Genomic DNA, 12,170 nt, shown 5'->3' on the forward strand with positions numbered 1-12,170 from the left:
CTACAGCGATATTGAGTGCGATATTATACCGAACAGAGTTAGCAACTGAAACTCTGAAATATGTTTGAGACGAAGTGGCCATCGAACGAAGCATTACCGATAAAGAAAAGATGAGAATCAAATGAAAAAGAAGCAGAAAAAGGCACTCCCCATGCATGTCTCAGAAATGATCTACAAAGCATGCGTCGTAAAAATAAAATAAAATGAAGTATCAATCGGGTACTTGTCTATGATTTATTGATTTTTAATACTTGTGTTAAGTAAAATAGACATTTCGAGTTGACATGCGGAACGTCAGCTTGTATAGAAAAATGCAGCAGGTCGTCATATGTCAGCTGCGTTGGTGCAACGCTTTGGCTGTCCGCTTACATTAGAGTTTTTTTTATTAAAAAAAAAACAATTCCGCTGACATTAGAGTCCAACCTGTCAACATGCTATGAACTGTTGAGCTTCATTATTGTACCGTGCTCATATATATATATATAGAGAGAGAGAGAGGCATGTGTACTGCAGCACATTGGAATGCACTTTAATATTTCTTATTCTTATCCCTTTGAAAAATATCTGTTATTTTACAACCACATCAGGTCATCAGCTATGTGCATTTGATCTACTAGTGGGCACGTCTCCAGCGGCAGCAGGTATCCACGTCGGCACTGAGCCAGGATCGGTGCATCCCGGCGACGACCTCCCCAACTGGTCCATGACGCCGCACTAACACTGAGCCGTCACGGCTGGCCGCCGCCCCCATCGACGACCGCCAGCCCGGCCGACGCCGCCACCGCCACCGCCCCTACACTGGCCAGCCAAGCCAACCGGCGCTCTGCGCGCGTGCCTGTTTCATTGATCCGAGACGACGTCCCGCGCACGTCTGGCTGGCCGGGTCCGCGCGTGCGACGGCCGGTGCGTGCTGATGCGACGCATCGCGCATGCATGCATGCATCCAGTGTATTCCATTTCCATTTGCACCGGCCCGCAACCGCAGCGCCAGCGCAGGTGGAGCCGTGGAGGGAGGCCGGCCTTTGAACCCCCCGCGCCGCCCCACCGGTGGCGCTGCTCCTGCTCCCCCACCACTAGACACGCGCCCAGGCCCAGGCCGCCCTCCCTGTCCCTGATGAATAGGCCAGCGTAAAGAAATGCCCCCACGAGACCACGAGGCGCCGTCGCGATCGGCGGTGCTGTGCTGTGCCCCGTTGCCTGCACGGCTTCCCCCGGCCGGCCGGCCGGCTGCTCGCGAACGCGCGGCGCATCAGGATTCAGGACGTACGAGTACGAGCGTGCTTTCGGCGAACAGTTGGTGCGCGAGCAGGACGTACGTGTAGGCCGCCTTCCATCGGGTTGGCACGTCAGTCGCCCACCGGAACCACTGTCTACTGGTACGTCACAGGAAGGCCGACGGATTGCGGTCAGGTTTGCCTGCCGGCTGCCATAAAGTTCCACGCACTTGGGCATATGGCACAATTTCACTTGTTCCATTCCACGCGCGTATGCTCTTTACACTCTGTTCTGTCGTTCCGTTCCACGTACTCCTATGTTCTTTACTTTACACTCTGTTTGGTCACGAGTACAGACATATACTAGTAAACTTCTGAACTTGTCTCACGCGGAGCCAAGGTGCTGGCAAAATCACTCTGACTGGTAACGGCAACTTACAAAAATACCCTGTACAGCTTTGTCGGACCTGTTTGTTTAGTTGAAAGTTATAGCTGAAAGTAATATTCACTGATTTATTATTTTAAAAAAAGTACTGCTCAATGGCTAATAGATTCGACAGATAAACTCAAACGAACTGGTAAACTTATGGCCGATTTTTTTATGAGTGCGGCAACTTCTTTTTTCAGGGGAGATAAAACGAGTAGAAGAGGCCGTGTGCTTATTCGTTTTGGATGGATGGATCCCACGCTACCCTCTGCTCTGTGTGTGCATCATTTTTTTATGGAACAAAATTTGAATAATAGGATTGCGTTTCTTTGGAATGGAGAGAGTAGCTGTTTAGGACACGCCCAACAATAAAACTAAGATATTAATGTCATGTTTTTTTATCTATATATTTTCTCTCCAAAGAAGTTATGTATCCGATACATTCAAAGCTTTTGGCCACTCTCTCCTTTATGTGGTGTTTATACTAGCTCAGAGTCGGTCATTTAAATTTAAAAGTGTCTTAAGTTGGCATCTTTCTAATTTCTAGAGGTAGTCCAAAAGCTCGAGGCAGTGGAGTTTGAGGATGAATACAACTAAGGCTTTTTTTGGTAGAGCTTCACTCCTAGATTGTCTTGCTCTGCTCCTTGATTCTCTGGTGGAATAATTGTACTTGATTCTGGTGGAAGCAGGGTATATGATGTGGATTGAATATGGAGCAATGATGAGTAGGTTTTTTAGCTTCTAGATCCTAGTATAAATGAAGAAGTGATTTTTGTTTGCTCCCCACAAAATTAGTGTGTGGTTTTGCTGTTTGGTTGTTCGTGTGGCTGATAAGCCATGGTAGAAAGTACTGTTGGTTGATTTGCTGTGAGAGAAATACACTACTGAATGACTGACAGATTTAGCTGATAAGCTCTACCAAATTTCATACCAAGAGCATGTTTTAGCACAGGCAAACCTGCCTAGCCTAGGCATAAATCCTAGACATCCAGTTTTAAAAGACATAGAGCTAAGATTGTTGAGGCTGGGAGATGCCTAGGCTCTGACCAAATAGGTCTGAAATATATACCACAATGAGAGTGTGTCATACTCAACAAGGATCACCGGTGTTGACCGGGCCTATCTAATTTATGTGGAGCACTTAGCTTAATAATCAAAGGTATATTAGTAATGATTGGTAATGTGTTGCAAGTCCTAGGGCTTGCCTGCACCACGTATTCCATTACTTTTGATAGCGTCAACCGTCAATGATAGGCAGTTAGCGCTCCTCGTTGACTAGGGTGAGCACAACAAAATGTGAGTACATTACAAAAAAGAGATGACTCATGCCAAGTATGAGGGTGGAGGCAATAGAAGGAAACAACAGAGGGAGCGAGTGTGACGAAGTCAAAGAGACGACAACGGGTGAACAAATGGGGCAAATGAGTAGAGAAGTCGAGGTACGGGATTATATGAGTGGCGAAAGCAGTAAAGGCACCAATCTGACAACTTGATTAGAAACACATCTCTTGAGGGCAACTAAACGCTGAGATTTCATTAGCGCAATCACCAAGCACTCAAGCAGACCATGGAACCCAAACACAGTCCAATGAGGTCAGACCAAACTTAGCTTTTTTTTGGAAATAACTTCACTTTAAGGAGAATCATTACAATCGAGTTGCAGGCATTCTTGTGAGACTAAACTTTTTTTGAGCGAACTTGTGAGACTAAACTTAGCTGATGAAACTCCCTACTTAGAGCATCTCCAAGGGCTTTCCATTCTCAGCTTTGCATTTCAGGGGATTTGCAAAGTTGCAAATGAGTTTGCAAAGTTCCCAAAGGGGGGATCTCCAACCGTTTTGCATTCTCATCAAGTCCTTTCCCGAAATTATTTCCCACGCGCCATCCGACCAAAAAATTTCGCGCGCAGTGCCAGGTCGCAGTCCGTGTTCACGCCATCGTAGATCGCAGTCCGTCGTTCCAGTGCCCATCGTTCCTCGCAGTCCGTCGTTCCAGTGCCCATCGCCCCCGTCTCCCCGTCGCCCATCGTTCCTCGCCCATCCCCAAACTCGCCCAGGCCAGTCGGGCGATGAAGACGTTGTGTGGCGGCGGCGAAGGGAGCTGTCGCGCGATGAAGAAGCCGCGCGATGAAGAAGTCGCGTGGCGGCGGCGGAGGGAGATCGCGGGGGGGAGATAAATCGCGCGGGAGTCCTTTGGCGCGCCGAGTCGGGCAACCGCGATGCCGCCCAAAATATTTCGCGCGAGGGGACCGAGCGGCCTACGTGGCGGACCGAATTCCTTGCGAATCCCAAATGCAAAGCCTTGAGGAGGTTTGCATATATGCAAAGTTTCCACCTCTATTTGCAAACCTTACCAAATTGCAAACCTCATTTGCAAAGCCATTGGAGAGATGTTTTCTACTCTTTTTTGCAAATTGGGCAATGCAAAGTTGATTTGCAAAGCCCTTGGAGATGCTCTTAGTAAATGAAGCACATAGACTTTGTGGAATGTGACATGCGGGTGGAAAGAAGTGCCCAATCATGCGTCATAATGGCGGCTGGTACTAAGTATTACAAACTTGCCTTGTTCGTTTAGGCTTATCAGGCGAATCTACCAGCCATTTAACAGTGTTTTTCTCTCACAATAAATCAGTCAACATTACTTTCTGCTATGGCTAATATCCAACACACAGGCTACAATTCGAGAAAAAAACACAAAAGCTACGATTATTAAGATTATCCATCATGATTTTTATGTGATTACGATGACCGATCTAATTAAATATACCTCAATATTAATAAAGGAGCCTAAAAAGTCTAAATTGTTTAAAGTATGCATAGAATCGGAAGCGCCCCTTATTTCAAAGAGAGGATGACAGGTTCTATGATAGGATCAGAGTAAGAATGTGATAGTTGTGCCCTAAATTATCATTCAAGGCTTATTTTTGGTCCATTAATTATCATTTAAGATTTAATTTTGTCCCTAAACTTTTAAGAAGGTTGTTTCCCTCCTTCAGATTTACTTTTGAACTCAATTTCGTTCTAAAACTATCAAAGTGGATGTTTAGCTCTTAACTTTATTTTTTGGGTATAATTTTATCCATGAACTATTAAAGTTGGTGTTTCAACCCTCCATCTTTTCAGTTCAACCTCATCTCTTATCCTACGTGATATGCCATGTTGTCTAACCTCGTAACAATGTTGTGAGGATGACATAACGCGAGAGAGCGCAAGCAAAATCGATCCATCTTTCTTTGAGAGCTTGGTGTCGTCACAATCACTTACCATGTCACCGCCAACTTAACACCCAACGCATTGGTTACAATTTTGGGCCCAATTGCAGCAAAGCAGCGAGGAAAAAGATCACATCCTACATGCATGTGGCAAACTGGAGCCTCCAACGACGGCCTTCTTTGCTTTTCATGGATGACCCTTAACTTTTAGGCTTGGTTTTAATTAAGGATGTTTGAGAACCATGTGTCCTTTTGTATGGTAAACCTTATAATAGATTTGGTCTGATTCCACTGGTTAGAGAATGAAGCCGAATGTTATTTTCTTTATTAAAAAAAATACACGGTAATGAATTCTCTTTGCTTCTAAGTTCGATGGCTAAAAGCAATCTACGCGATCGCTTTCATTGAAAAGGCGCTAGTTGCTTGTTAACCTCCAACCAATTATCCGGTGGAACCCTCCTCAAATCAGATAGCCGTAATCGAATTCCATATTCCAATCCGTTAGTTTGCAATCATCAAATCGAGGAAATAAAGGACTATTGACTTCGAGTGCACAACTCAGGGACATCCATTACTGCTCCTTATCCCATCGGCGACGAACGAGCGAGCGAGCTTAGGCTGTTGATTCAAGCAACAAGTGTCGATTGCTTCCACGCAAGCGCCAGATGTTACCACGCCGAATCACAACGTATACCAACCCCAAAATCTACTTCTACCGCTACGGCTAACTAAGGCCTTGTTTAGTTCAAAAAAATTTTATAAAATTTTTCAGATTTCCTGTCATCGAATATTTAGATGCGTGCATGAAATATTAAATATAGATAAAAATAAAAACTAATTGTACAGTTTGGTCTGAATTGTCGAGACGAATCTTTTGAATCTAGTTAGTCTAATTTGTCAAATACAAACGAAATTACTACAATATTGATTTCTCAAAATTTTTTGGAACTAAACAAGGCCTAACCTACACCACCCATTAATTTAACCTATATTACATATACATACGGGTGCATCTTTTCTACGACAAGTAATACGCAGAATCCACAGCTTCGATCCAGGGCATCCATGCATGAATGATGATGAGCACCATACTTTTACTGACTAATATCAGGAGTATATAATACGCCTTGCACTGGCTCTTGGGGCCATCCAAACAATATTATCTTCTCGGAGTCCGAAGAAGGCCAGTGACAGTGAGAGAGAGCCACACTGCCACTGCCACTGGCTGACCATTTTGATTTTCTTTTACGAAAAAAAAAACCTGCGCCACGCCCTTGATCGGCATGCCGTGCCGGTGCCGGTAGCCGTCACGCCCACGAGCTGGCGGCCAGTTAGCCACTGCCGCCATCGTACGAACCCGGCGTATAATTATGCGCGGCACAGGCGGATCCACCTCGGCCTCGTGCCGCCGGGGCGCCCGGTGGCTGGCTCGCTTGGTCTGCGCCCTGCGCCCGGACACCGCCGGGAGCAGAGGAATCTCATCGCCTAGCTTCGCCGGGATGCGAGCCGCGTCGGCGAGACTTGCAAGTTGTCCGGCTGCTCGCCGGATGCGTACACTACTGTACAGTACAAGTAGCCTTTCACATGTACACACCTCCTGTGCTCTGCGGTTCTTGTTTAAGACTAGTGACACTGTAGTGTATACTTGTTTAAATATGCTAGCTGTCAGCGTAGCTCAAACCTTCAACTAAACTAGAACTCAGAATTGTGCTTCCTATGTTCAAGGTTCAACGGTAATCACTGTTAGCACGGGTCTGCATCTGGAGGTTTGTTAGCATCCTACTATTTCCTCCATTCTAGTATATAAAGTGTAACTACTTTTTATTTATATCCTATAATATAAGAGGTGCTCTCTCACAAATATTAATGCAGTGGTACTAGTGCTCAGAATGTGTTCTTGATCTTTGAACTAGATGAGACCGTCATTGTTGATTCGTAGAGGTATTAGAGTACCTACCTCGATACACGAGGGAATCTTCGTTTGTTAATCCTTGGAAATTGCAGCTGTAATCGTGCTCCTATTGATCACAAACTTGGCCTATCATTGATCAAGCAATTTGTGAGTCGTGATTGACCCATTAGTGGATTCATGTAGTTTTTACGACGCTGATGTACTACAACTGGATTTAGAGAAAGTGCAAAGAGCCTTATATCCTTATGTAACGATAGAGACAAATATTTGATTTAGTGAAAAAAAATCTCTAATAGATTCTTCGATTAGATTTCTAAAAATTGGCATCTTCCATTTCTGGTTTTTCACGAGCTATTTATACGAGCACCCTCAACAATAAAGCTAATTACTGCTATTGAGTACGAACTCACATCATGGATTCCTCATGTAAGAATTGTCTTCGTTTAATGTCTTATTTCCTCCCCCTTTGGGGTCTGCTCACACTCTCCCTCCCTCCTAGCCTCTAAGATACTCACTAGCATTTTACTTTTTGACTCTTCTCACCTCCACGTAGGTTTGTCAATGACGTCACTATCTGCTAGCCATGTTATCCTAACACACTTTGGCCAGTTGATTTTGGTATATGCTAGAGATCGAGGATGTGATTATGTGAATGTCATCTACATCTAGTGATTGAAAAGGTACTTTCTAGATCGTTCATAAGGGTGCTCCCAACATGACTGACCTTAATGCACTTAACATTTGGAGTAGTTCAATGGTGGCTTCCTGGGTGGTCAAAGGATAATTCAAGAATCATGTAGACTTTGGTTGATGAAAACACTAGGGCATGTGTTGGAGCTATGCGAGACTCTATGGCATGTTTTTCTCAGAACCACTCCCTCGCATACGCTACAAAAACTGAGGTTACTTCTCTACTAGGGCAAAGGGCAAATGGGTGGCGGGGGGAGAGAGCGCTATGAATTGTTCTATGGTCTCACATTGCGCTATAGACATGATCTAATACATTTGTTTTAGCCTAACACCGTGTTGGTCTATGCTGGTGTTATCTTAATATGATAATATCTCATCCATGGTAGCACGATACCTTCTACAATCACATATATACATCCAACTAGGTTTATCTTTTTGTACCACATCATTTTAGGTGCTTGATGTATAGGAGATGTATAGATCATCAAATGATCTATTTGACATGTCTAGGCTTGATGAGGCACAACTTGCCTAAGATTGGGTCATCGTGGCCTAGTTATTAATCGTGTCGTGCTAGCCTGTAGGTTCGGCAAGTGGCCCATGCACGACACTAGGCTAGGTTAGTCTTGCCATGCCCTAACTTGCCCAACAAGGAACAAAAGCAAGAAGAACAAACTACATATTAGGAAGTCATTCTTAGTGTCTTAGAAGTACATCCTCCAACCATATATTCATTGTTCACATGCACAAAAATCAAACCAAATCAAATTTCTATAGCATTGGTGCCAGTGGCGGAGCCAGAATTTAAAACTTGGGTATTCCCATTTCCACAAAGTTAAATCTATAGGCTTAAACTATAGCTAACTGTACTACAACTCAGCAACTTTAAACCAAAATTTGCTTTCTAGAATATAGATTTCTAATTGAAAAGCCAGTTTTTTTTACATGTTTTGAGCTCAAAAGTGCGAAAATACTATATATTATAGCATTATATATATATATATATATATATATATATATATATATATATATATATATATATATATATATAAGTGTACCAAAATAGTTGGGTATTCCCGGGAATACAGGGGAATACCCCTAAATCCGCCCATGATTGGTGCCTCCATGCACTGGGTGGATCCACATTGCATCTGCCTCCATGCACTGGCTAGGGCCCAACTGCCAACGAAGTAGGAGGGGATGGAGGAGAAGCCCCCAGAGTGGTAGGTGTTGGAGGAGGAGAAGGTGAAGATAGAACTAAGATGAAGAGGAGGCAACATTAGTAGTTGAAAAAGGATAATTTAGGTTTTATTTTATGGGGACCAGAGGTTACGTACGGGGAAAGGACTGCCCTCGGGTTGCCACTTAATTGGGTCGTGTTGTGTCGCGCAAAATGGACCAAGGCAAGGAACATGGTATGGCTCTTCATGCACCAGCACGAGAACAAGCAGGGTGTGACATGCTTCGTTCGAACCAAAATCCTAGACTATGTACCAGCTCGTGGGGCTCATTCTTTTTGGGGACTCCCTTCATCCTGTAACATAGTTCATTCTATCATTCAAAATTAGTCCTCAAATATATACATTCTAGAGGTTAAAATCCAATTTGACATTAAATACTTTTCCTTTATCAACCAATCACCATTAATCAAGTTGATGATAGCATCTGATTAGGAAACAAAGCGAGGGTACATACATCTTTTATATTCTCTCTTAATTTGTCTTAAAATTCTTATAATGCACTTTCTTATAATGCACTATATTACAGGACGGAGGGAGTACTCCCTCCATACCCATAAAAGAAGTCGTTTAGGACAACGACACGGTCTCCAAACCTTAACTTCAACTCCGTATTTTTATAAAAATATTTATCAAAAAGTGGTATATGTATACTTTTATGTTCGTATTTTGGAGACAAATCTATTCATATGGTTTTCACATTTCCAAATTAAATTCAATAACTTAAAAGTTATTCATGATTCATGATTTATATTCCCAATATTTGACCTAAACCTTGTAGAAAATAACTTTCTTTATGGGTATAGAGGGAGTATATATATATAAGGCTTAGTTTGAAAATAAGAGGACAAACATAGATATGAGACCCCCCCTATAAAGAACTAAGTGGCTATTAAAATGATATTTTCATGAATTGGCTGCCCGAGTAAAAATCTGAAATCCCAATGGGATTCAAGTTTCCAAACTAGCCTTAGGCACCATTCGGTTTCTAGGAATGATGCCCTAGAACCATTCCTACAGGGAATTCTTTGTGTAATTTGTATAGCAAGTTCTCACTAGGAATAATTCTCTACGAGGAACAAGTCCAACAGAACGAGCCCTTAACAGGTATAGGTTTCTCGTATTTCTTGTCAATATTCTCATTTCCTATAATAACCATCAGAAATAAATCATTTACAAATAACCAATTCGAAATAAACTAGTCACTCTGTCAGCCTCTGGTTCCTCTCCCTCCCGCCAAAAATTATATGACAAAAAATCGCTCGAATTGTCGAACGGCACGCAGATGGTTGCCGTTGGATGTCAGCACTGATCCTTTGGTCTCTCGATCACAACGTCGATAGGCAAGCCCAGCTCCTCGTCTCCGCCGGCTGCTGTGACTTTACTGGCATGACTGCCCTTGCCGCTGCTCTCTTTGTCTTTGGTCTCCTCCACCGTGCCTGCTCCGGTGAGCTGCTGCGCGCGCTTGGCCTCGGCGGCCCAATCCGTCCTCCCGATCACCAGCAGCATGCGCACCACGCAGGTCGCCTGCGCCGCGAGGAGGCCCAGCCACAGGCCCTGGAAGTCGTAGTGGTACCAGAAGGCGAGGACGAGCGCCACGGGCGTGCCCACCAGGTAGAAGGACCGGAGGTTGATGCTGGCGGCGTCCTTGGGCCGCGCGCTGCCCCGCAGCACGCCGCAGCCGGTCGTCTGCGGGCAGTTGCCGAGCTCGCAAGCGCCCAGGATCGGCAGCACGGACGCGGTGAGCGCGACGATCGCCGGGTCGGCCGTGAACATGGTCGCCCACGCGCCGCGCACGAGGTACGCGAACGCGGACGCCACGCCACCGAACGCGAACCCGAGCATGAGGCCGACCGTGGCCGCGCGGCCGGCGTGGTCGGGCCGGTTCGCGCCGAGCTCGTTGCTGACGCGCGTCGAGACGCCGAAGCCGAGCGAGGACGGGAAGATGTAGATGAGTGACGTTGTCTGGATGAGGATGCCCATGCTGGCCACCGTTGCCTGCGGGTTCGCGAGCAGGCCGCACAGGAGGATCATGATCTCGTACCACCACCACTCGAGGCAGACGCTGACGCAGCTCGGCAGCGCGAGGCTGACGAGCTCGCCCCAGCCGCGGAAGCTCTCGGCCGAGAGCGCGAGGCCGCCGGTGCGCTTGTGGACGCCCTTGAAGAGGATGTAAGCCAAGAGAAAGAGGAGGAGGTTGAGGTTGGCGAGCACGGAGGCCAATGCCACCCCGCTGATGCCGAGGCCGAGGACGGAGACGAGCACGTAGTTGATGGGGAGGTGGAGCGCAATGGCGAGCGCGGCGCACAGCGTGAGCGGCAGGTTGATGGACTGCGTCCGGAGGTAGATGCGGACGGGGTGGAGGAACGCCTGGAGGAGTAGGTCCGGTAGGGAGGCAAGAATGTATGTCTCGGCGACCGCGGCGATGCCGGCGTCCTGGCCGCAGAGCAGGAGCAGAGGCCGGATGTGCACCCACAGGCCGCCGATGGGCACGGCGGCCGCGAGCAGCATCAGCACGGCGCGCTGCGTGGTGACGCCGAGGAGCTCGTAATGGCCCGCGCCGAAGGCCTGCCCGCAGATTGGTTCCATGCCCATGGCGAGCCCGGACAGCACAGAGTATCCCGTGATGTTGGCGAAGCCGATGGCGAGGGAGCCGCCGGCGAGCGCCAGCCCGCCGAGGCGACCGAGGAAGAGCATCGAGATCATGGAGCGGAGGTAGAGGAGCAGGCCCGTGAGGATCATCGGCAGCGCGAGGCCCAGGATGGACCGCGCCTCCGCGCCCGCGGCGCCGGCCGACATGGACGGCATCATGGGGAATGTGACGGACAGCGAGACGGACCAGGCTTCCTTCACCGCCCTGGCGAACCGGCCTGGCGGCTTGCTCGTGAGCACCGGCGGCACGTCCTCCACCGGTAGCCGGACGTCCGCTTTGGAGAGCAGAGAGGCGTTGAGGGCCTCCTCGGCGGCATCCCGGAGCGCCACCGTGGCGCCGGCGCAAGACGACATAGCCGAAACAGAGGAACGCTCCGCTCTACTCCTACGTGCGTCTCGGAGCGAGAGAGGGACCGGACGTCCCGGGGAGCCAGCAGAGAGACTGCCGCTGCGCGAGTCCCGAGACGTGCAGGCTAGCGCGCTGTCTCCGGCGCGGAGGCGACGGTAGTGACAAAGAGAGGCGAATAATTTATGCGAGGTTGGCGAGAGGGTTGCTGCAAGTGCAAGAGGGATAGGTGGGGTGAGGGTTTATATAGGAGGGGAGAGAAGGAAGGCTGTGTGCTCCGGCGCCGGCCGGCGGGTGCCCACGCACGGGTTCGGAGTTTGGGTCGCCATTTCGATCGGTTTTTTGGAACCCTCTTGTCGGCTGTTGCTGCTTTTTTGGCTGTTATGCCGACGACCTCGAAAATTCAGGTTCAGCGTTCAACAACAGCAGGCTCGGCTCGTCTCTCTTTCTTTTCACTCCCAACAATTCCCCACGATGGAT

General features: G+C 47.4%; 1 protein-coding gene across 1 annotated transcript; it reads right to left on the reverse strand.

The window, feature by feature from the left end:
* Positions 9,793-11,893, reverse strand: LOC8073906 (protein DETOXIFICATION 49). Its single transcript, XM_002454442.2, has one exon. The coding sequence runs from the start codon at positions 11,696-11,698 to the stop codon at positions 9,995-9,997; it is 1,704 nt and encodes a 567-aa protein (XP_002454487.1). The 5' UTR covers positions 11,699-11,893; the 3' UTR covers positions 9,793-9,994.

The sequence above is a fragment of the Sorghum bicolor genome, chromosome 4 (genome assembly GCF_000003195.3).
Source record: "Sorghum bicolor cultivar BTx623 chromosome 4, Sorghum_bicolor_NCBIv3, whole genome shotgun sequence".
NCBI classification, from domain to species: domain Eukaryota; kingdom Viridiplantae; phylum Streptophyta; class Magnoliopsida; order Poales; family Poaceae; genus Sorghum; species Sorghum bicolor.

Bases quoted from the DNA above. Each gene is read 5' to 3' on its own strand.
- LOC8073906 (XM_002454442.2), bottom strand. From the start codon at position 11,698: ATGTCGTCTTGCGCCGGCGCCACGGTGGCGCTCCGGGATGCCGCCGAG.